The sequence below is a fragment of the Meriones unguiculatus genome, chromosome 2, assembly GCF_030254825.1.
Source record: "Meriones unguiculatus strain TT.TT164.6M chromosome 2, Bangor_MerUng_6.1, whole genome shotgun sequence".
NCBI lineage: Eukaryota > Metazoa > Chordata > Mammalia > Rodentia > Muridae > Meriones > Meriones unguiculatus.
In genome coordinates this window covers 63,166,209-63,191,937 of record NC_083350.1, presented here as the reverse complement: position 1 = coordinate 63,191,937, position 25,729 = coordinate 63,166,209, and the positions used below count along the sequence as shown (strand labels likewise).

Sequence of the window (25,729 nt, the reverse complement as noted above, 5' to 3'; positions counted from 1 at the left end):
GCAGAATACGCCAGCCTGTCAACCAGAAGATCAGAGGTATCCTTTCCAAGTAATATCCTAACTCCCCAAGATCCTATTTGTGAGCTCAAGGCAATAATTTTCAACAGCCTAGTATAGATGTAGCATTAGTTTAGCTGTTTATAATAATAATCTAGGAACAAATGTATGAAAGTATTCATTAAAGTACCGTATACGGCATAGGCCCCCTTGACATCCTTTTTGGGATTGTAATCATTGGGTTTACAGAAAGATTTTAGGAAGGGCAGTCTTTCAGGAGCATAGGCATATTGACTGGGTCTGCAGGAATAGGACACCATAGGGTAAATCGACCCTGTTTTTATATCTATGTTTCCTTCCTGCCTTGGGTCACTTTTACACTAGGGCTGAGCAGTTGTCCTAGATAGCAGATTGCTCACAAACTGAGAATCCTCTGGCTGCTGGTGTATGCAGTTACAAGCAATCATTGGTATACTCTTTATCCTCACCTGTTGTTTCAGTGAGTTTTTGCTTGCTTGAGCCTTTATTGAAGCATTTTCCTCCAGTTGGTAAAGTTTAACTTCTTTTACTTATTTCTTTTTTACTTGTTAGTGTAAAAATATGCTTTTTCCTTCTCCTCTTCCAAAAAAATTCCATTTTTATTGTGTAGATAGACCCAGAAGTATGTCTGTGCTGCCTGTTCTTCTTGCCTTTGTCCCACTGTTCCATTGTAGCAGTGGAACAGTTAGGCTACTGCAGTTTGCTGCATCTTTATGCACTTTGAATTACAAACTAACAGAAAAAATTACAAAGCCAAGTAGAGGGGGAAATCCAGCTGTTTCGTGATAGAAGTCAACAGGACAGATTTCCTTTTGTAAGCCATAATTGCACATGAGGCTATGTGTCAAGAGGACCACAACCATATCTTTGTCTTCAGTCTCCCTGAAACACGGGGTATATAGCTCCAACTCTGTAGGAGGTTCATTTCTTTCACTGATTTATATTCATTCAGCAACTGTTTGGGTATCTACATGGCATAAAATAGTGAAAATTCCACTCTTGTTGATCTTATAATCTACTATAGAAATGAAAAATATACAGTATGTCAGATAGTGACAAGAGCAGATAAGATAGAGGATTTCTGAGGAGCATGAAAATCATGCTGTTTTACATAGAGTACTTGCGGAAGGTACCCCTAAGATAATTTATGGGCAGAAACCTGAAGAACATGAATAACTAAAACATATACATTGTTGAAGTAAAAGTTTCAGGGCAAGGTCAGAATGAGTACAAAGGTTCCTAAGATTAGTGTGTACTTGGCATATTTGAGAAATAAGGAGGTCACTTGTCTAAGAAAAGAACAAGTAGATGGCTAATTAAAAACTAAGGACGAAACCATAATAAGGGGGATCTGGAGAGAGGGCTCAATAAGCAGAGCATTTGCCTCACAAACATGAGGACCTGAATTCAAATCCCAAGAACCCATGTAAGGCTGAACACATGTGTTTCTGTAATCCCAGTACTCCTGTGGTAAGATAGGCAGAGACAAGAATCCCTAAAAATTCCAGGGTCAGTTAGCCAGTTAGCTTATACAGTAGCAAAGAGAAAAGAAAGACTCCATTTCAAAAGGAAAACTGACACCCAAGGTTGTCACTCATACACATACATATATACATTGTTACGCAAAAACCATGTAGAGGATCAAATGGTAGAGGACCCAGCCATAGGCAACTGGCACAGTTTGGGAGGCATGCATATTTCTAATCCTAGTGCTTGGGAGGGCAGAGGCAACATTGTGTGTTTGAGTCCAGCATGATTTACAGCCAAAGCTACATAAGAAGACCCTGTTTCAAACATCAAAACCGTTAAGTTAAAAGGAGAGCCAGGAAAAAGGTGTCTGAGGGACTTAAGTGAAAGAGTGTTCAGCTGTGTTGACAGCTGTAGAGACGATGGATAATATGAGTATGGAGAATTGGTCATACGGATAGTGTTAGTTCCTTCTGTGTCAGTACTGAGAGAGTATTAAGGACTCTAGTAGTTTCAAGAGAGTGAGAGATCCTGGTTATGTATCCTGATTATGTATCAGTCTTGCAAGGCAAGGCATTTTGCTATAAAATAATGCAGAGAAGTGGAGGATAGCTAGAGGAGAAATGGGAAAAGGGAGATGGTTTATTTATTTTTATGAAACTATAACAGTGTGCTGAGTTTTTCCCAGTCACTTTTTGGGGTCTGGTGCCTTAGTTGTACCAGGGTTCTTCAAAGCTTTATTATGAATGTCTTGGTCCCCTTGAAGTCATGCAATGCCCAGGAAATTTGTGCAAGAATGGGGTTGATGACCTTAATCATTTATAAAACCAAGGAGTGATGCTAAAAGAAGTAGAGCTTTGGCAGAGAGTCGACTCTGATTAAAGCACTTACTGTCCTTGCAGAGGCCTAGGTTTGATTGCTAGCAGCCACATAGTGGCTCATGCCATCTGTGACTCTTGTCCCAGTGGGTCTTGTGGGGGTCTTCTGATTTTCATGGCAGCAGGCACACACCTTGTGCACACACATTCAAGACAAATCTTTAAAAAATAAAATACAGCTTTGAGAGGCTCAAGTCTTGTAATTGTCTGCCAGCCTATAAACCTAAGCAAGGTATGTTAGGTGGGAACATGAAGTCTTGCTCTACACTGAGTACTGTTTATAATGCACTATCAATAACTATATTTATGAGATGCACCTCTACCAGTGGGTACTATTCTGTGTGTCTCCTGAAGAGGTTCTTTGTAATACAATAGGCTCTGTCAGAACCTTACTGGGGTACCTCCGTAGGAAATCTGAAGAATGATGAACCCAGTCTTTGTAAGACTTGGTGGTCATGATTAATATTCAGACTTAAATTCAGTATTTAAGTGGGCTTGCTACTTTAAAGAGAAAGAAGAAAAGAAGCCTGTGCTGATGAGAATGACCTAAAAGAGAAAATTTGACCAAGCCAGCTTCCCACCCCTTAGGAAAATTTCTGTCAAAAAAAAAAAAAAAAAAAGACAGCAAGTATAGGCAAGGATGTAGGAAAATGAGGGCCTGTGTGCACTGTTAGTGGGACTCTAGAATGGAACAAGTGCTTTGGAAAATAATATGCAGTTCTTCAGAAAGTTAACCCTGTATGACTGAGATCTGACTCAGTGCTAGTGCTCTTGATTAGCACTAGAAAACATGGCTGTCCTGTGCTGTGGTCACCTGACCTCCAGGTGTGCAGGATCTTAGGGGAGATACATGTTTGTGGCAGCAATAGTGGCAGAGTCTTAAGTAGCAGAGGCCCCAGACAGATGAATGGTAAGCAGAAAGTTGCCATGTACGTACAGTGGGAAATTATTCAACCTTTAAAAGGACGGATGAGCTGGCATATATTACCTCATAATGAACTTTGAAGATATTTTGCTTAAGTGATGTAGGCTGGTGACAAAAATAATGTATAAATCCATTTCTATGAAGTACTACAATAGTTGTGTTCATGGAAACAAAGTAGTGGCCACCTGAGACTAATGGAGGTGGAAAAGATGGCTTGTTCAGTGGTTAAAGTAATTCAGGTTTGTAAGCTGCAAATTTCTAGAGATGTGTTTCACAACCGTGTGAATGTGCTTAACCCTTTTGAGCTGTCTACTTGAAACTGGCTGTGGTGGTATACTTTATGTTACACGAAAGACCCAGTGTAGGCATCATGTATTTAACTGAATAGGAGATGGGAGTCAGCACAAATGTGGGGGTTAATGTAAAGGATGGAAATAGGCACTTCATGCTTTGGGACAGATTAGAAAGAAGAGGTAGGGTCAAGTACAGGTCGCATGAGAGTGGTGGTTTGCATGGATGCCTGAGAAGTTCTCTTGTAATGACTTCAGGTGAATACAGATTCTTGATTGAGTAAGGCAGGGGCTGTTGATGGTAAGGGTTTGGGGAAAGAGGGTCAACAGAAATGTAGGTTGTAGGTGAGCACAGAGGAAGTTTGATGCTAGTGAATGAAACCATGATGTGCCCTCCCCACCTTTCCTATACATTCAGCGGAGAAAATCTAGGTTGAGTGACATACCTCTCAAGTATTTAGAGTAGCCACTCCTTCAGACTGGGGAATGAAAGGTTTCTTTGAACTGACCCAATTTTGGACAATGCCTAAGCATTGTTAGCTGGGCTGGAATTTGGGCAAATTAAAAGGTGATATGCGTCCACCCCATGCTAGATGGTTATCAAGGCAAAGTGGCCACTTACCTTCTAGCCTGCTAGCTTGCTAAGTGGCATAGACTTTATATGTGGTCTTCTTGACATTGCCTTAGAAATGCAGCCTGTGATCCTTTTGTACCAGGTCACATCCAAATGAAAAGTCTCATTTCTGGGGCAAGATTGTTAGGATGTTTGTCGTCAGCCAAGTCTGCCTTCCAAGACATACACTGTAGGATTTGGAACCAAATAAATGTCTCATCATAGTAGCTAATAATTGTTACACCTTTGAGTATTGTAAGCAACCAAAGAGATGCAACCTCAGACATTGCCTGATTTAGCTAATATGGCAGAGCAGTCACTGATTCAGGCTGTTCTAATGGTTCTAACATTGACTTAGCCCCTACTTTTTCTTAAGCAACAGTCTCAGTACCTTACCTGAGTGCCTTACTTGAACATATTCTGATATTCCTCTACCGATGACTCAGTTAAACATCTTCTGTGGAATGGATATCTATCTAATGGGAAAGTGAAATTTGTGTTACCTTGTTGGCTGCTTCTACACAAGCCAGTTTCCAAAGCTCTTTTGACCAGAAAAAATGTCTATTAGAGTCTCCTGAGATATCATCAGAGGGATTGTCAGAAGTAATATCTATGTCCTTGAGGAGTTATTAGATTTAAGTTATTTAAACTTAATAACTTTGAATAATAACCTTAAGTTATTTTTTTGAACTAAGTATAAACTCTAAAGGAACAGTGAAAGAATTAAGAACAAGTTAGAAAAGTTTTAATGTAAAATTTAAAAAACCTTCATATGTAAGCACTGTGTTTGCATCATTTCCACCATTCTCTCTCCCCCAAACTCCTCCTGTGTCCCTCCACCTATCTCAAATTATAAACCTCTTCCTCTTTAATTATTACATACATATACATAAGTCCACAAATATACACACATACCCTACTTTAAGTCCATTTAATGTTGCTCATATATACATGTGTTTAAGACTGGATAACCTATCAAGGGCTTGACCCTGGAGGAAACTGATTCTCCCTTTCTAATAGCCATTAATTGCCTATAGCTCTTCATCTAGAAGTGGGACCTTGTAAGATTTCCCCCATCTTCATTGGCATATCAACCAGTATTGTCTTTATGCAGGTCATGTTTAGCCGACCTTATTGTTGAGATTTCATTGGTGCAACTTCCCTGTCATATAGAAGATCTATCTTGAAGTAGAAACCCTCGTTCTCTGGTATTACAGTCTTTCTGCTCCTTTCATGATGTTCTCTGAGCCTTTGTTGTAGGGGTTATGTTATATCAATAGGGCTGACCATTCTAGTCTGTTTTTGGTATTTAGACTAATTGTGGCTTTATGTAAGTCTCCATCTGGTTCATAAAGAAGCTTCTTTAATGGGGGCTGGGATCTACCCAGAGAAGTATTTGGAATGTAGTTAGAAATTATACTGGTTCAGAAAAGGGGCAGTCGTAGGTTCTCATCTAGGGCTCATGACTTCACCAGTTACATGTGAATGGGTCAGTCTTTACTGTACCAAGCAGCTGTTATTTACACCCAAGATAAAAGTGCCACTAAAGAAATAATCAAGGATTGACTTTTAGTGTATCTGTATGTAGCTCTCCTCTAGTTAAGCTCCAGCATCCTAATTCCTGATGTCTTCATTGTTCCACAGATACGAAACGTGGAAACAAATCAATGTCTAGATAACATGGCTAGAAAAGAGAATGAAAAGGTTGGAATTTTCAATTGTCATGGTATGGGAGGCAATCAGGTGAGTCTCTTATTTAAACTTTTAAAAGAGATAGCTTTTCATTTGGCGTACTTTGCTCATTTAATCCTATAACATTACTCAGGAAACATTTTTATATCTTTAAAGAAAAGTTAGTAAAGAATATTAGGTGATGGGTACTTTCAATCTAATGATTGCTATATATTTTATTTTGTAGATAGGTCTCACTGTGTAGCCTTGGCTAGCTTACAACTTGCAACGTAGACTAGGATGGACTTGAACTCAAGAGAGCTACGTGCCTCTTCTAATGATGTGTGGTACCCTGCCCCCAAGACAGGGTTTCTGTGTGTAGCTCTGGCTGTCCTGGAACTTGCTAATTTTTTGTTGTTGTTAATTTTTATTTTTTTACAATTTATTCATTTTATATCCCAATTGTAGCTCCCTCTCTCATTTCCTCTCAGTGTCACTCCCTCTTTCCCTTCTGCCCCTCCCCTAGTCCACTGAAAGGGGGAGTCCTCCTCTCCTGCTATCTGATCCTAGTTTATCAAATCTCATCAAGACTGCCTGGATCCTCTTCCTCTGTGGTCTGGCAAGACTGCATTGCCAGGGGGAAGTGATCAAAGAGCAAGCAACTGAGTTCATGTCAGAGGCAACCCCTGCTCCACTTACTTGGGAATCCACATGGAGACTGAACTGCCTATAAGCTCATCTGAGCAAGGAGTCTAGGTCTTCTATATGCATGGTCCTTGGTTGGTGCATCAGTCTCTGCAGGACCTCCCCACCGCCCCCAGGCTCAGATTTGTTGGCTTTGTTGGACTCCTTGTGGAACCTGGAACTCAATCTTAAGACCAGGCTAGCCTTGAACTCACAAAGATCCATCTGCCTCTGTCTCCCAGAACACTGGGATTAAAGGTGTGCACCACACACTTGGTTTCTAATAATTTTTTTTTAATAAAACATTTTTAAAGGCCGCTATGACAACTGAATTAACATTGCTAAGCACAAAGTTTATTTTGTTCTTTGTAGAAAAACAAACAAAAAAACAGATGACTGCCCTTAGTAATGTGCTCAGTCTACAGAGAACTAAGATGGCTTTTACTTTTCTCTGTATAATATTAGTGTAGCTTTTCTGAATCTTTCCATTACATAGTACAAAAATCGTGTTTTGCAATAGTTCCACATTATTTCGGTGTAACCCAGGAAAAGGTTAAACTGGAGTTTTAGTGTATATCTACATGCTCATATGCTCCTTTGTGCCTGTTGAAGCTAATTCCTGATGTTTCCAGGTCTCATGGCTACAAAGTATGGAAATGTTGCCATCTAAAATGCTGACAACTTTCTTACATGGGTTATGTTTGCTTTTCAGGTTTTCTCTTACACTGCCAACAAAGAAATTAGAACAGATGACCTTTGTTTGGATGTCTCCAAACTTAATGGCCCGGTTACCATGCTCAAATGCCACCACCTAAAAGGCAACCAGCTCTGGGAGTACGACCCAGTGGTGAGTTACCCAACTGCCTATAGGAGTAAAGCTCCAGCACATCACTGGCACATTTGCATTCTGTAGCTAGTGTGTTAATAGTAACTAGTATAGTTAATACAGCCATTGGCTGTGGTCCAGATGTTTTCTTCTTATTTTTGAATGTGTGCTGTTGACATTATGGGTGTAACTGTCCCTCTCCTTGAAGGATGTACAGTATCTCTATTTCCTTACAGTAGGTGCCAATGGCACAGTTAATTGTGACAACCAACAGATTTTTAAGTGAAGAAGCTCCTTATTTTCAATTTGTTGGAATAAAACAGTGTATTAATCAGGCAGTATTAAACTTATTTACAAGCCAGGAGATGGTGGCGCATGCCTTTGTACCCAGCACTTGGGAGGCAGAGTCAGGAGGATCTTTGTGAGTTCAAGGCCATTCTGGTCTACAAAGCAAGTCCAGGACAGCCAGAACTTGATACACAGAGAAACCCTTTCTTAAAAAACAAAACAAACGCCTCTTTTCCGTGGCGCCTCCTGGGCCGTCGGCTGTGTCAAGATGAAGCTGAACATCTCCTTCCCTGCCACCGGCTGTCAGAAACTCATTGAAGTGGACGATGAGCGCAAGCTTCGTACGTTCTATGAGAAGCGCATGGCCACTGAAGTAGCCGCCGATGCCCTGGGTGAAGAGTGGAAGGGTTATGTGGTCCGGATCAGTGGTGGGAATGACAAACAAGGCTTTCCCATGAAGCAGGGCGTTCTGACCCATGGCAGGGTGCGCCTGCTGCTGAGTAAGGGGCATTCTTGTTATAGACCAAGGAGAACTGGAGAGAGAAAGCTCAAATCTGTTCGTGGATGCATTGTGGATGCCAATCTGAGTGTTCTCAACTTGGTTATTGTGAAAAAAGGAGAGAAGGATATTCCTGGACTGACAGACACTACTGTGCCTCGTCGGCTGGGGCCTAAAAGAGCTAGTAGAATCCGAAAACTCTTTAATCTCTCTAAAGAAGATGACGTCCGCCAGTATGTTGTCAGAAAGCCCTTAAACAAAGAAGGTAAGAAGCCCAGGACCAAAGCACCCAAGATTCAGCGTCTTGTCACACCACGTGTCCTGCAACATAAACGCCGACGTATTGCTCTGAAGAAACAGCGTACTAAGAAGAACAAGGAGGAAGCTGCAGAATACGCTAAACTTTTGGCCAAGAGAATGAAGGAAGCCAAAGAAAAGCGCCAAGAACAGATTGCCAAGAGACGTAGGCTGTCCTCGCTGAGAGCTTCTACTTCGAAGTCTGAGTCCAGTCAAAAATAAGTCTTTAAGAATGAACAAATAAATGATCATACCTTGAAAAAAAAAAAACAAACAAACAAAAACTGTGTGTGTGTGTCTGTGTATACACACACACACACACAAACCTACTTATAGTAGCTTCATTGAGTGATTTTTTTTAACATAAGTCTTTAGGAAATTGGTTTCTGGTGTGAATTGGGTTCACTCTAAGAACTGTAATCTCTGCTCCACAAGAAAGGATGATGGCTTTTACTATCAAATATATTACTCTTTTTCAGGAAGTTTTTCCTGGAATGCTCTTAACCACCTGTTGTAATTTCTTGGGAGGTGTAGATTTGTCACAATGAATCCACAGCTGTAAGGAGGATAGGGAAAGGGAAAGCAGGCACTTGTTTTTTTTTTTTTTTCTTTACAGTGTGAGATGGCCAAGACACAAAGACTGAGGATGGCGTTGACTAGTCAGTGTGCAGCCTGCCACAGTATTTGTTTGAAACGTGAATGTTCAGTTAGAAATGTAGGGGGCTTCAAGTATTTTTAAAAAACTGGTTGTACATGTAAAGTTTTAGAACTTTCAGGTCACTTTGCGAAGTTTGTTTCTCTGGAATGAAACTTATTATGTCTTGCTGGTTTCTCACAGAAGCAGATTCCCAAGATAAAGGTGACTGCTGAGATGTTTCCTAGGGAGTGTTTCTGAATCACTAACTGTAAAAAGGAAAGGGGAGGGAGGATAAGCTACCTTGTGAGCCCAGTAGCCTCAGCAACCTCCAGAGAGGGAGATCTGGAAGGAGCAGCCCATCAGAATTGTCCTGCTTCTATCCATCAGAATGTTAACAGCCAGAAAGAGAGTAGGCATTTGTGTCAGTAATCCCCAATAGAAGCCTCAAATCAATAAATTTTAAATTGAAAAAAAAAAAAAAGTCCTAAAAATAAAATGCAGGCTACTGTTTTCATGTATAGAAGTTAATTGCTCCTGGTCACACAATGAGTAGATGGTTTAAATTAGAGCTCAGACCTGAGATTCTTGATCCAAGACTCTTTGTTTAGTACCCTACTGTTTTTAATTTAATTTGCATTTTTGTGCATGTTTAAACCTTGTCTCTATTATGTATTGTGTAAAATTTATAGTATGACAGTAATTCTTGTCTTTACTGCTTGTGCTGACTCTTCTGGAATACAGTGTAGGTGGAGACCCATTTACATTTAGAGACTGGAGGCAGGAGGTAGATGAATATTTTTCTGTGTGGTAGGTAGCCTTTGCAATAAGTAATGAAAGCATTTACCTTCCCCTTCAAGCATTCCTGTTAGAAATGTGCCACTTCCCTGCCCAATGCCTGAATCATGTTCTCTCTGGATGCTTTCCAGGATTACAGAAGTTGTTCTCTGAGGAGGCCTGTGATGTACAAAAATGTACAAAATGACCAAAAATGTACAAAAATGTTGGAGCCTTGAAGCTCTGCACCTTCTGTCAGCTGCCAGAGCCTTGTCTAGAGCAAGATTCTTCACCAGTATTAGTCTCCTGGTGTCTTAACCTCCGCTGATAGCCATTCAGTCTGGATGTTGAGCACTTGAGTACTCAGTCAGGAGCATTTAAAAATGCTAGAAATCCAAATGTGGTGGCTTATGCTTAGAATCCCAGCACTCAGAGGCCATGGAGGCCTGCTGCATAGCAGGGTCTTGTCTCAAAAAAAAGCAGGGACTGTCTCTGACATGAACTCAGTGGCTGGCTCTTTGACCACCCCACCCCACCCCACCCCGAGGGAGGAGCAGCCTTGCTAGGCCACAGAGGAAGACATTGAAGCCAGTCCTGATGAGACCTGATAAACTAGGGTCAGGTGGAAGGGGAGGAGGACCTCCCCTATCAGTGGACTTACAGAGGGGCAGGGGAGAGATGAGAGAGGGAGGGTTCGATTGGGAGGGATTGAGGGAGAGGACCATGGCTGGGATACAAGGTAAATAAACTGTTACTAATATAAAAAAAATAAAAATTTAAAAAAAGAATCTAAGTAAATGAAATGTGTGTTTTTAGAAATTGTAATGGAAAAAACCAACTGCCCAATCATAGGTTTTGTGGTACTTGATTTTCTTGTGCTTTTAGTAATACCGACCACAAGCCTAAGGAAGGGTAGCACCTTTGTAGGCCGTTGTGGAATGTTGGATAGGTCCTTAATTGTGCACTGGTTTTTGTCTCTACTGAAACTGAAGCCTGTAGAGCCTGGCTGTCTGACTACTGCTGTGTCACTGCAAAGCCCATCCTCAGCCAGTAAGCCACACCCACCTGCATGAGAAAAGCACCACAGCTATACTCACTCTCTTCGAGGTTCAGTTCCCTTGCATCTGTGAGAATTAAACTAGATGATAATGAACCTCAGGTCAGTGTGATGGTAGCATCTACAGTAAATGGTTATTTGTTGGTTCTTATTGTGACACACTACAGAGTAATACAGAACTAGAAGTAAAAGTAAATGGATGTAATCGTTAGTTTCTGTTATATTTTCAGAACTGTTTTTAAAAGTCCAGGCAATGGTGGCAGCTGGATCTCTGTGTGTTTGAGGCTAGCCTAGTATACAGAGTGAGTTCTAGGACAACCAGGGCTACACAGAAATCCTATGGGGCAGGAGGCAGTTAAAAGAGTCATTATGAAAATGAAATGTTTCAGGGGCTGGAGAGTTGGCTTAGTGGTTAAGAGCACTGGCTGCTCTTACAGAGGACCTAAGTTCAATTCCCATCTCCTGCATAGTGGTTCATTTCTAAGGGATCTGATTTCTTCTTCTGACCTCCAAAGGCACCAGGCACATACATAATATACAGACATACATACAAGCAAAACACTCATATTATAACATAAAAAAAGAGAAAAATTGAAGTGAGATCTTACAGATTTAAGAATCACATTAAAATCAAGAGGTGAGTAAACAATCAGATCAGTGTGTGTTCATTAACGTTGCAGTTACTTGACCTGTTAGAACACCACTCAGCACGCACCCTGCACCAGTACACTGGCAATCTTTGCTCTAGAGCATATTATCAGATTCATTGTGGATCATTATCACTGAGTTAATCTTTAGAAATCACCCTAAAAATCAGCACAAAAGTTATCAAATCTAAAATGTAAACATGGAGGTAGATAGCTGTATCTTTCCCTGATTATGCAGTTGAGGCACCACATAATTTAACTCTGTTGTTCCTGTCTCACAGAACCTTCTCAACATATGGGTTTTATTGTGATTTTTAGCTTAAAAGTGAGAAATCCAAGTTGCTTAGGCTTGGAACCCAATCTAGTACCTGTGCTTTTTGTGTGCCACAATACATCCCTCTATCAGAAGGATAACTTCTGGACTTTATATCTAAGTTTATGGTTGACTGCACTGTGCCTCAGCTATTCCAGCATTGTTATACTTTGAGTCTGTAAAAGGACCCAAGTTTCTAAAAGCTTAAGGTTTAGTTAGACTCATAGAATTAAACAGCTTTATCACAGAGAAATGAAAAAAATGATGGAAATGATTGTTTTGAAGTGTGATGGAGGAAACTAGATTAGTAGGTTCACTAACCTGGCCTGGAATTTTCTTTTTACTTTAAGGAAACTAAAGTGGACATGGGGGCATGGGAAGTAGCAGTGGCAGTGGCACACAACTTTAATCCCAACACTTGAGACAGTGGCAGGTGGTTTTCTGGGAGTTCAAGGCCAGCCTGGTCTATGTAGTAAGTTCTAGGCTAGCCAGGACTAAGAAGTGCAATGCTATCTCCACAAAAGAGAGGCCGGGACCTGTTAGGGTACTGCTTTTTCTCAACTTTCTAGTTATGCTGTGTGTTTTCCCTGCTACTTTCAGAAATTAACCCTGCAGCATGTGAATAGTAATCAGTGCCTGGATAAAGCCACGGAAGAGGACAGCCAGGTGCCCAGCATTAGAGACTGCACTGGAAGCCGGTCCCAGCAGTGGCTCCTTCGAAATGTCACCCTTCCAGAAATATTCTGAGACCAAATTACAACAACAAAAAAGAAAGAAGGTTTGACTGGGCTACCTCAGCATACATTTCTGCCACATTCTTAAGTAGCAAAAAAGGAAAAGTGTTTTTTCTCTTCTGTGGGATATAAGGTTTATCAGCCATTAAAACTCAGACTCCTCTAGCTTTTTACTTGCTGTGAGCCAGCCTTCCTGTCCCAGGACATGAGACTGCAAAGTAGTGAGACTGTGCACACTGATGTTTACAAGACTGGAAGAGTCTTCATCAAGAACAGTGGCGAATAGCCTTCAGATCCCAAAACAGGCTCAGGAGTGCTCTCTGGATAGACGCACTTTCCACAGCTTGTGTGCACATCAACCATTTCTGCTGAATGTGCTCATGAAGAAGAGATCTCCTGATCAGAATCAGCATCCGGAATATTAAATACTGATAGAATATTAAGTGGAAAAGAACTGAAACCAGGTTCAGAATCATGAAAACATTTTTACAACAATAAAAATTATGTCAAACAGGGTTTAAAGGAAATTAAAACAGAATTATGAGAAGTACAATTTGTTATAGTATAGTATCAGATTTCTATATAGATTTTATACCTCAGTGGGGAAAAATTGTTTCCAGTGACATTCGTTTTATTTTCATCTGTGATAGTCAAATGCTTCTATTTTCCATGGGGTGCTGAAAATGAGATGGCAGGCGGGGTGGAGCTCTCTGGACATAGTTTGGATTTCTTTTTACAATATTTTTATTTGTTTTGTGGTCTGTTGGAATTGTAAGTTTTAATTGCCTTCTTTTAAAAAAAAAAGTGAAGATTTAATATGCCTGGTCTCAGTTGGAAAGTTAGAGATATCTCAGTTGTCCTTGGGCCATCTGGCTTAAAGACTCTGTCTCACCCCACCCTCTCACCCCCACACAGTTTCTTACCATGTTTTCAACTTAACTCAGTTGATCTGATTATATTTAATACCCAGAACTCATGCTACTGTATTACAGATTTGTTTTTACAGCAATAACTTCTCAGATCCCTGTGAGTCACTTAACAAAAGACTTACAAAGAGTGGTTGTTTATTTGGATATTTGGAGGTCATATATTTGTGGGTTATTTTGAAAATTGTTTCCACTCTACACATAGCTGTGCTTCACTGTCAGGTGCACATTTAGGTTAGTCCTGAGTTGTGATGTTGATTTGCTGCTTTTTTTAAAAAAAAATAAAAATGAGTGAAAATGTTTAATTGGCATTTTTTTAATGAGTTAGCCAAAGAAGTGCAGCTATGATTCCATATTCCAGTCCTACATTTCCTCCCTAAATTCGATTATGTTAATTGATTTTCTTTACTCTGGTTTTTAGTAACAATCATATATTAAAAGTTGCTGTTAATTAACGTTTACTTTTTTATCTCACATTTTTCCAAAGCAATCCACTGGCCAAAATGCATACTCTCTGCTTCCCATGTCAGGTTATATTTAATGGTATTCTTTTCTTTGATTATCAAAAGACTCACTGCAGGAAGTGCTATTTCTCATGCTTAAGAGTATTCCTGGAAGTCACATTACCAGTGACATTTGCCCATTGTATACACATCATTTCTCATCATTCATCCAAGCAGCATCAAACATATGGATGCTTGGGGTAAGATTGTCTTCCAGATGCATACACTCCCCATGAAATCTGAAAGCAGGTGTTGGCTGAAATACTTTTTCTCCTCTGTGAGATACGTTAATTCTATCTCCAGTGGGTGCAATGTTTGAACAGTCAGATGTCTAATAAATTATTTTCATGCTCAGAATTTCAGATTTTTGTACCCTAACATAGCATGGGCTTATTCCTTATTGTAAAAGTTTAACAGCATTGTGATTTAAAATTTTGTCTCACTTTTTAAGTGGGGGGATGTGAGTGACGTAATTCATTGGTACTTTTAGAACCTATTAGATAATCTCATTGCCTTTATTTTTATAATTAAAATATTCCTAAATACTTTGAAAATATAAAGTATTCCTGAGTAGTTGTGCCTTACATTGGTTTTACTTGAAGGTAAAATGGATCCTTTCGTCATAGCTTTTTGTGGATTAGGCAGATGTTCATCTCTGTTGGAACCAAATTGAGAAGAAAAGGAATAAAAAAGAAATTGAAGGATGAGATTGGGCTTATTTTGGCCAGTGAAGTATCAGAAGTGTGACAAATAAAGGTGTTTTTTGTTTTTTGTTTTTTGTTTTGTTTTGTTTTGTTTTGTTTTTTTAAGACAGGGCCTTACTCTATAGCCCAGACTAGCCTCAGATTCACAGCAGTCCTCCTGCCTCAAGCCTCCATCCAAGTACTGGGATTTAAAGGTATGAACCACCAAGCCTGGTCAAGACAATTTGAATCTCACAGATCTTTTCACTACATTAGTTACAGTCTGTTTGAATGTTTCTCAGTCCTATTGGTATCTTGATAAGTGCTGTTTTTGTTCGCCCTCCTGCCACGTCCTCACTTGACTTGTTCTTTTAGCTGGAAAATAGGTCCTTTGTAAGGAGTTGGTGTTCCCCTCATCTTCCACGAAGTACACCAAAGTGTGTTGACTCCACAGCTAACATATTCTTTACAAAAGAAATTTAGGAGGCAGTGTTTCTAGAGTGCTGGCTACAGCAGTTGTACAGAAGAAAAGTGCTTTCTTCTTTTTGGAAGTTAAATCTATTTGCAAGTGCTTAGCATGTCTTCTGCTCTCTGATTTCTTGAGTATTAAAGAACATTTGGCTTGGCAAATTGGTAAGAACTGTTTTTTCAGAGTACGAGGCTGATATGCAGGGCTCAGCAGTATGTGTATGCATGAAAGTAGTTCTCAGTTTCAGATATGTACTTACAGTACCACTAAAGAGATCAGATGTCTAGGAAGAAAGTTACGTACCTCGACCTTGGAAACTACAGAAAAGTGCTGGGAAAATTAGAGAGCAACACAGTGAACGGACCTTACTCATTCAAAGCTTTCCATAATGCTAAGATGCTAGTGTCCCACAAACTGGTCTGTAGATTCTTAAAAAAAATCTCAAGGCTTTTTTTGTGGGGATTGCTCTGTGTGTGTCTGTCTTTGGAATGCAGTAAATGCAGAATGGCTAAGATAATGTTGAAGAAGAAAAATAATTTCATTTCTCATCAAGATTTGCTTTAAAACTTCTGAAGCACAAGAGTAGTAGTAGATTATAAAAATAGCTCACATATATATGTGTGTGTGTTTAGCAAAAACTGCAAGCAGTTAATTCAGGAAGTTAAGTTTTCCTATTGGAACTGAGCTAGTAGTATTCTGTTTGGCTTTGTTGTTGTTTTGCTTTTTTGCTTGTGTTGAGATAGGTTCTCACTCTGTATCTCTGGCTGTCCTAGAACTCATTCAGGAGTTTTTAAGGGCTTGATAAAAGGCATGTGCTGTCACTCACTTCTGGCTGGAGAGAAGCTTTGTGTTTTGTTTGTGAACTGCTAGCCCCGAGGGAATGAAGGTGACTGCCCTTGTGCCTCAATGAAGGCATAGCCTCATACGCTCCTACCTCTTCCATTCCCAAGCCCTTCTACCTGACAGCCTTGTTGCCCCTAGACTTCCTGGGGTCTGTAATTAGTGTCTTTGCAGGGATGACTCTTGCTCGACACACATCTAAATCTAACTTTCCACCGTTCAGGATTCTCAGCCATGATTTGGCTTCTTACTACTTAGCAAACCTTAAGACCAAATCAGAAACCTAGCCACAGAATTCCGTTGGTTAATTAACACTTCCCAAATTGATCTACAGATTCAGTGCAGTCCCTATTAAAATATCCCAAGTGGCACTTTTATGCTTTTTGCAGAAATTGACAAGCAAATCCTAAAATTGTTATGGAAAAATCAGGACCAGAGTAAATTAAAGGGTAAAGATTAACTGACTAGACAGTCCAGAAAACCTCCTATAGTATAATCAGTTGATTTTTTTTTTAAGATTTCCAAGAATATTTAATGGAATCATGTTTTTATGATTTCCATTTTGTAGACAACTAAACCAAAAGTAATTCCCCCTATATCATACCATATATATATAATTTAAGAACTAAATATATGGAAGTCTTTTGAGACAGGACCTGAGGAAGCTAAGGCTGGCCATGAATTTGTTCTGTAGCAGAGGATGTCATGTGACCTTGAACATCTGATCCTCCTGCCTTCACTCCTAAATGCTGGGGTTGACAGGTATGTACCATCATGCCTGGTTTATGCAGTAATGAGGATTGAATTTAGAACTTGTTGCATGGAGGGTGGGAGAGATGGCTCAGTGATCAAGAGCACTCACTGTTCTTTCAAAGGTCCTAAGTTCAAGTCCACCCACATGGCAGCTCACACTGTGACACTGCCTTCTGGTGTGTGCGTGTGCAAAGTACCTATATACATAAAATCATAAGTCTTAGAGCTTAATGTGTGGAAGGCAAGAACTATACCAACTAAGCTATATCCTTAACCCTATAAAAAAAATTTAAAAACAATTAGGCAGTAGTTTTCTTGATAGGAAACTAAAAGCACCAAGAGCTGTGGTGGCTCTTTGTTTTGTTTTTATGAAAAGATAAATTGAACTCTATAAAAGCATAAAAGTTGTGCTTTAAGGACACCCTCGGGGGTAGAGCCCTGGTGTATGTGAGGCCCTGAGTCAGTGCCTGGTCCACAAGGGAAAGGGGTGCAAAGGGCACCACTTCACAGAATGCCATAGGACACCAGGTGACAGTTATCTGATAAGGAGGAGCTTGTATCTGAAATACAAGAACATCTGGAATTCAGGGAGATAGAACGCTTCTTTTGGGTGGGTAAAAAATTTTAATTGAAAAAAAATTTAATTGGCTTTCCCAAAGAAGATATTAACTGTCAAGGGATGATGTAAGAAGATAATCCAGGCTGGTGATCTGGCTCAGAGAGTACGGATACTGGATATTCTTCCAGAGGACCCAGATTTGATTTCCAGCACCCATATAGTGGCTCAAAACAACCATAGCTTGAGTTCTTGGGGATCCAACACACTCTTCTGGCCTCCTCGAACACCACACACATACATATGGGCAAAACACCATACATATAAAATAAATTTTTAAATGAAAATAGGTTTTGAAGATACTTTACATCATTAGTAGCCAATGTTAAAAATACAGTACCATGGGTTCAAAAAGTAGGAGCTAGAAAGATGGGTCAGTGGTGAAGAACACTTGCTGCTCTTTGGGATAACCACATGGCAGAACACAACTGTCTATAATTCTGGTTCCAATGCCATATCCTGGTGTCTGAGTCCTTCATACTAACCCAACTTCAGACACTGGGCTTTTACTACAATACCACACAGGTAATGGAAAAAGATGTCAGTAAATGCAGAAGTGTGCATAAATTGGATGATGCAATAGTAAAGTCTAATGTTGTTTCTGTAGATCTCAAAGAGTTCCTGTAGATAGAGGGGCTGTCTTAGCAGAGCACTTGCTGTTCATCCAGAGGACCCAACTTCAGTTTTCAGCATCCATGTCAAATAGCTCACAGCTACCATAACTTCAGTTCCAAGGGTTCCTATGTCCTCTTCTGGTCTCTGTGAGCACCTGCACATACAGGGCATCTACACACATAAAAAATAAATAAAAACAAGTTAAAACAATCTTTTAAAAATATTTCTTATAAGATTATCCTATAATTTATGTGGAAAGGAAAAGAAATAGCTAAGAGTTTTTTTTTTTAACATAGAAGTGTCAAGAGAATTGGCTCAGTGGCAATGAGCATTGGCTGCTCTTCAGGAGGACACAGGTTCGATTCCCAGCACTCAACATGGTAACTCACAACTGTCTAACTCTAGGTCAAGGAGATCTGATGCCCTCTCCGGGCCACTGCAAGCACCAGGTGGCATGTATATATTGTAAAGACATACCCATGCACATAAAAATATGAAAACACTGTCTCATTTTGAGACTTATCATAGTGGGGGGGAAGGACCTTTATTCTGCATCGTAAGTATTTGTTTAAAGTCCTAAATGCAGGGCCTAAAATTGTAAAAGGCCTTCAAGAATGAACAGGGAACACTTTGAATGACTTTGGAGTTGGTAATGATTGTAAGATAGGACAGCAACAATGTGGACAGCACGTACATTTCCTGTGATTAGCTTAACTTAAAAAAGAAAGAAAGAAACCTGAATTAACAAGGATGCATTGGAACCTCAGAAAGACCACAACTAAGTTGAGCAGTAAACTTCCTCTCCAGCAGGTGACAAGTTCCACTGTTCTGTACGTCAAGAGGGCTAAAGCCTGACCTCTTGCCTCACTAGCATCAAGAACTTGCTACTTCTGAGCTGAGAAAATAGCTCAGTCAATAGAAGTGTTTGCCATGTAAGCATAAGGGCCTGAGTTTGGACCTCAGAAATCATGTTTTAAAAAATCAAATATTCCAGGTGTGGAGACATGCATTTGTAACTCCAGCACTGAGGCAGTGAAGAGCTCAGCAGCTAGTGAGCTCCAGGCAAATGAGACTCAAAAATCAAGGTGGATGGTACCTTAAGGATGAGAACTAAAGTTGCTCTGTGACCTCCACATGAAAGATGGGTGAGTCCACGGAAAGAGATGAGAGAACTTCCTTTCTGTTCTGAGTTTTGAGTCTCAGCTTTGTACTTTGTTTCCTGTGGGGATTGCGGGGACAGAAAGGGACAGTCTCTTCATAACTGGAACTGATAGATGAGTAGGTCATGTGTGAGAGAAGTCAACAGTTTGGCTTGCAGAGACCCCACAGGACCTGAAGCCAAGTATCCATGGGTACAGTGAATGTTTGATAAAACAGCTCCAACGTTTCATGGGAAAAACATGTACTTAACATGCCTTTTCAGAACTATTCCATGTTACTTTTCTTTGAGACCACAACCAGCATTATATTTAACCACAGCCTCTAGAGACCTCGCTTTTTCATTCAAGAACAAAGCAAGGACGCCTGTGATCTTCATTATGGCATGACTGTTCAGGAAGTGCCGCCTGCAGGACATGAAACAGAAAGGAGAAGCAAAAATATCAAGCCAACAATTTGTTCTTGCTGTTTGCAGGTGGCTGTCATTTATTAAACTGAAAACACACTGCCTCTTAGAATGCTGAACTCCTTGTCCTCATAAAGCTGCTGGGGGTTGAGGAGGGAAGAGACTAGTTTAAAAAAATAAACAGGCCTGAAGATATGGTCCAATAGTTAAGAAACTTGATGCACTTCCAGAAGAGGTGGATTCAGTTCCCAGCACCCATATGAGGGCTCACAACTGTCTGTAACTCCAGCTTCAGGGGATCCAGTGCCCTATTCTGACCTTTGCAGGCACTGCATGCAAGAAAAAAATTTTTGAAGATTATTTATTTATTATGTAGACGCTCATCTGCCTGCATGTCAGAAGAGGGCACCAGATCTCATTATAGATAGTTGTAAGCCACCATGTGGTTTCTGGGAATTGAAGAGTAACTAGTGCTCTTAACCTGTCAGCTAAAAAATTTAATTGTTTAAACAAGTCAGTAACAGACTGAGCCATAGGGACACCAAACAAAGGGAGGGGCCATCCTTGACCAGGGGATAGTCTACCTGAAGAAGGAGATTTGATCAAAGCACAGAGGACAAGCCATGGGTGAGCAGTGTTCCAAATGGGGAGCAGTTGGGGGACAGGCCCTGGCACTTATGAACATGCTGGGAACCTGGCAAAGGTGTTTGGGCAAGCATGGCAAGGAGTCAGGGAGATCTGAGGCCTCCGAATCAGGCAGGCACCAGACAATGTAAGCTTAGCAGCAGTGCTGAAAACCCTGATTTAAATTCGAGTGTGCTAGAAAGAGTGCTTGTGGTCAGGAAGCAGGTGAACTGATGCCTCAGTGCTACCACTCTGGCTGTTGTGTGGAGGGCCTCCTATTAGGACGAGCAGTAACAGCAAGAGTACAGGAAGGTTGGTACCTGCCCACACCAGTGAACGACAGTGCTTGAGACAGAGTGGGAACATCGGGTTGCAGATTTAGAAGATAAACACTTATGAGACTAAGAGTGTGGCTTAGTGGTAGAGCACACACATGCACACACAAGTGCACACTTGTTCTCAGTTTTCATTGACTGCAGATGAAAAACAAATGAGCCCAGGACAGTGCTACAGATTTGACCTGAGGGATGTGACTTTAACTGGAGTCCTGCGGTAATGGGTTCAGAATACCTGCCATTAAAATATGAAATGGCTTCATGTATGTTCCAGCCTAGAGCTCAGGGGAAACCCAACATTGTCTCAGTAATCAGTGCAGCGGTAGATGATCTTGCCCTAGATTTTTATTTCTGCAGAGCGTGTAACGGTCTCTGCTTCAGTCCTAGTATTGCTGGTTTTGTTAGCTTGCTAGAAGCATATCAGTATTATTGATACCTTCGTTGGACCTGTTTCTGTTTCACTGATTTTCTTCTGTTTTCAGCTTTCAGTTCTTTTAATTTCTGCTTTGTCATTGTTGCTTCCATTGTTTGGTTCCGACGGGGCTTGTTTTGCTCTGGTTCCTGCTCACATCATTGCTATAAGGTCTCTTCGTTCCTGCAAAGCTCTGATGCTATAGATTCTTGTTTCAGCCTTGCTTTTCTCTCATGTTTTGTGGTGTTCTCATTGCCATTCAGTTCACTGCCATGCTCTTGCTTTTTCCCTTGTACTTGGTATTTCCTCTGGTCCATGAATTATTTACAAATGTGCCACCTAGTTTCAAGTATTTGGAGATTTTCCCAAGTTTTTTTTTTTTTTTTCTGTATTGATTTCAAATTTGAGCCCACTATGGTTGCAGAGCAAACCCGTGTGATTTTAATTCCTTTAAATGTGTTGTGGTTTGTTGGATCTATACTGAAGAATGTTCCACGGACATTCGGAAAGAATATGGACTATGATATTGTTGTGCAGACTGTAGAAATGTCCGTAGAGTCTGTTGGATGATGTTGAATTCTCTTATCCCTGTCAATGTTCAGTCTTGTTGCTCTGTGACTTGTCACAGGGAGGATGCTGAGTGTCCTGGAGTTTGTCTGCTTCTGTGCAGGTCTGTCCATTTTGCTTCATGAATTCTGCAGTTCTGTTGTTTGGTGCATTAAGACATAATCTAGCTCTGTGTGAGCATGTGCTGTATCTATCGCATTAACCCCATTGACTTCTCTTTCATCATGGCTTAGTCTGTCTCCAGAAATTTTCTTTGCTCTGAAGTCTTTGTATTTACACAGGATCTCACACTCAGCCTCCCATATACCAGGATTACAGCCATGTGCCAACATGCATAGCTCCCTGACAACACCTAGCTGTTTCCAAAAATCTGACTAGTTGATAATACAGTCATGCCTTTAGTTCAGTAATGGTGTAGCATTCCCCATCCTTTTACTCCCAACCTTCATGTCGCACATAAAGAAGGAAATTTCTTATGTCATAGTTAGGATAATTTGAAATTCAAGACAAAGAAAAGTCTTTGTCTTTTCATTGTTGTGTTTAGGTCATTTATAGTATGAATTTTATTACCAATGATAAGTTTTAGGCTGGCAGTTTTGTGGTTTCCTCTGCTTTTTTGTTTGTTTGGTTTGGGGTTTTTTGTTTGTTTGGTTTGGGGTTTTTTGTTTGTTTGGTCTTGGTGTTTCAAGACAGGGTTTCTTTGTGTAGCCATGGATGTTCTGGAACTCACTCTGTAGACAAGGCTGGCCTCAAATTCACAGTGATTCACCTGCCTCTGCACTGCGACTAAAGGCATGCATTACCACCACCTGGCGGTTCCCTCTGCTTTTAATGTTCTCTCTTTTTTACTTTCTAGTTCTAGACTTCCTTTGTGATAACAGTTTGGACTTTCAGCTTTCTTTTTGTGAAGATTTGTCTGTGTGTATTCACCTGTGTAGGCATGTTCACTTGTGCACACTTGTGTGAGTGTAATTGTACACAATGACCAGAAGAGAGCATCAGATCTCCTGAAGCATGGGTTATGGGTGGTCACAAGCCACCCTCGGGTGCTGGCAACTGCACCTGGGTCCTCTGACGAGCAGAAGTGCTCTTAACAACTGGCCCCCAGTCCTGGGGTTTCTCTTTTCATTTTCTTTTTTTTTAATGATGTTTTTATTTTAATTCTTTGTATATTCAGATAATTATATACAATGAATTGTTCTCTCAGTTTTAGAACATTTCATTACTGCAAAAAGAAGCTCCATTAGCTTTAGACCCTCATCCTCATTTTTCTCTTTTGTCCTAGGAAACCACTAATCTAATTTTTCCCTCAGGATTGTTGCCTGCTCTGGATATTTCATTTCAAGTATGCTATTTCACATGGCTGGCTTCATATGTGTGTGTGTGTGTGTGTACACACTTAATTTTATGTGTTTGGATGCTTTACCTGCATGTAAGTCTGTACACCATTTGCATGCCCCACAGAGGCCAGAAGAGGGCATTGGATTCCCTAGAACTAGAGTTACAGACAATTGTGAGCCACCATGTAGGTGCTGGGAATCAAGCTGGGGCTCTCTAGAAGAGCAGCCAGTGCTCTTGAACTGCTAAGTCATCTCTCCAGCCTGTTTTTACTTTCTTCATGATATCCTTACAAATATAAAAGTCCTAACTGTTAATAAAATATTGGTTATTTCGGTTTTTGTGTGCTTGGTGTCATAGTTCAGAAACCATTGCCAAAACCAAAGTCACAATGATTTACCCCTCTACTTTCTTGGAAGGATTTTATGTTTTGGTTTTTAAATTCTGATCTTTGGCTATTTTTCAGTTTGCCTTTTGTAATGGGATTTTACTGTGTTGCCCTGCTGGCTTTGAACACCTGAGCTACTAGCCCTTGGTAGTAGCTGGGACCATCATTGAGTACCACTGTACCTGGCTTTGAGATATTCCTATATATGAAGTCAGGTGTGGGGGGGCAGGGAGAATGTCAAGCTCTATTCTTCATTGTTTTCTTTGTGTGCCAGTAACTTCTTATAGCCAGTCTCATAGGGTAGTTTTGTGGGCAGCAAATTCCCTTAGTTCAGCCTGAGCACACTTTATTCCACCCTGAATTCCTAAGGCATATCTTCCTTGGGCACAGGATTCTGAAATGACAGCTCTTTCTTTTAGCGCTTGAAAAATGTTGTGCCATTTCCTCTGGCCTCTGGTTTCAGATGGGAAATTTGCTATCCTTTGAATCATTTTTCCTTTATAGACAAGATGTCATTTTTCTTTTGCAGATAAGAAATGTTTTTCTTTGTGTGTTTTTCAAATGTTTTATTTTGATATGTCTTGATGAAATTGTTTATTTGGTTGGTTTAGGTGTTTTGTTTTTGGTTTGTCTAGAGTAAGATTTGTCCAACCCCTAAAGGCTATAGGATTGGCTCTTGCTAAATGTGAACTATATCAGTTTTTTTTTTCCTTTGAACATTTTTCAGCCCATAAGTTCTAGTGTTCTCCCACAACTCCACTGACTCAAGTGTTGTTCTTTTGTTATATTTGAGGAGCTCCCCAGGCTCTGATTTATTTGCTGTTCCGCTACCTACCTTGGGCAATTTCTATTGCTCTGTGTCTTCCTCACTAGTCGTCTCCCTCTGCCTTCTCTGTTGTGCTGCTGAGACCACTAGGGAGCTTTTGATGCCATTCTTGAAGCTTTTAGTTCAAATACCCCATTCTGCCTCTGCCTCCTGCCTCTTCCATGTGCTTCCTGTTGTTTGCTAAGCCCTGTATTTATTTTCTCATTTGTTTTAAGAATGTTCATAATTCTGACTGAAGTGATTTTATGAATAATGCTGTCAGATCTATGTCAGATAACTCCTGAGTATGGGCTGAGTCAGGCGTGGACTTTTCACTTTCTTCTTCCTACTCTTCCTACCTTCCTCTCCACCGTGAACTGTATCTCGAACTGTGAGCCAAAGCCAAGTAAAGTTGCCTTTGGCAGGGTATTTGATCAGCAACAGGAGAAGTAACTAACAGGGTTAGGTGGAGACTTTGGATCTTAAATTTAGCTTGCTGTTAGCATGAATATACCTCGCTCTGTACCGATATAGAAGTTTCCTTGCACAGCCTCTGCTGATACCCAGAACCTGCTGGGTTCAAGTCAACATTGAGATAGCTCTGTGATTTTCTCTCACCTCCCTGGATGAAGATGGAAGTGTGACCTGTTACACTTAGGCAAGGAGAAAAAGCCCAGGCTCTCCATGTCACAAAACAAGGGTAAAGTGGGGTCATAGACCCCCTCACACTGTGGTGTTTCGGCTGCCTTTTGTTCCTTCGTTTATTTTAGCATTTCTTGTTGCCTGCCTTGCTGGCTGCCTGTTCCTCGGTCCCTTCACTAATCTTGTCTTGGAGCATTTTGCTGTACTCACTAGCAGACTTCTTTAGCAGCCGATCCACATGCTCAAGGCAAAAACAACACAGGACAGGAAATCCCCAGAGGATTCCGTACCACATTGTTTTGTACTGTTTTGGTTTGGTTTGGTGTGTGTGTGTGTGTGTTTTCCCACACCACCTTTCCTGTGCCTTTCTGTTTGTTTTATTTGAAGGTCTCAGGATTAGCAGGACAGGTATGAGGAGTATGCCTGTTCCATCTTGCCTGGAGCCCTTGCACTGAATGTTTGTTAAGTATGGCCATGTTGCTGAGGTTGGGGGCGATGGCTGTTAGGTGTCATTTGGAGCCTCTGTATGAACCACATGGCACAGCATACCTTTGTGCTCAGGGCCTTCACCTTTACCATTTCTTCATTTTCTATGGCCAGTGAAACAGGCTAACACACACAGTTTTAAACAGCACAAACACATAACAGTTCTGTAGGCTAGAATTCTGACATGGGCTGAAAGTAAGGTGCTGGCCATGCAGTGTTCTTTGGAGCAGGGGCATCACCCCTTGGCTTTTTTCTGCTTCTAGAGGTTACCTGTGCCCTTAGCTGCTCCTCTGTCCTCAGAGATAGCAATGACCAGGGAGTGAGGGGCTCACATTTTATTATCTGATGTTTCCTCCTCCTTTGAGCTCCTTCATCCACTTGGAGGGCCTTCTCGTGATTAGAATAAGCTCCTTGGGTAAGGAGGTAGCAGGGATCCTCATATCTCACATTGGCATCTGTGCCTGGCTGCTTAGCTTTCAGATCACACCTGCCCGTCATCAGCCCTGTAGAGGAAACATGCACTCAGA

The 25,729-nt window shown here is 40.8% G+C and overlaps 2 protein-coding genes across 6 annotated transcripts in view; both read left to right on the top strand.

The window, feature by feature from the left end:
* Galnt1 (polypeptide N-acetylgalactosaminyltransferase 1) overlaps nucleotides 1-25,729 on the top strand; it is a 125,368-nt gene that overhangs the window by 69,853 nt on the left and 29,786 nt on the right. For 3 of the 5 annotated variants that reach the window (XM_060377594.1, XM_060377593.1, XM_060377596.1), the window contains exons 11-12: nucleotides 5,854-5,952; nucleotides 7,277-7,411. In XM_060377594.1, the coding sequence (XP_060233577.1) occupies nucleotides 5,854-5,952; nucleotides 7,277-7,411 (234 nt within the window). Of the gene's footprint in view, nucleotides 1-5,853; nucleotides 5,953-7,276; nucleotides 7,412-12,502; nucleotides 14,626-25,729 lie in introns of those variants that run through there. The other 2 variants (XM_021649227.2, XM_060377595.1) reach the window with 1 other exon arrangement.
* On the top strand, nucleotides 7,900-8,758 carry LOC132652364 (small ribosomal subunit protein eS6-like). Its single transcript, XM_060377597.1, has one exon. It carries the CDS (start codon nucleotides 7,947-7,949, stop codon nucleotides 8,694-8,696), a length of 750 nt encoding a protein of 249 aa, XP_060233580.1. The 5' UTR covers nucleotides 7,900-7,946; the 3' UTR covers nucleotides 8,697-8,758.

Coding starts and splice junctions, on each gene's coding strand:
- LOC132652364 (XM_060377597.1), top strand. CDS start 7,947: ATGAAGCTGAACATCTCCTTCCCTGCCACCGGCTGTCAGAAACTCATT.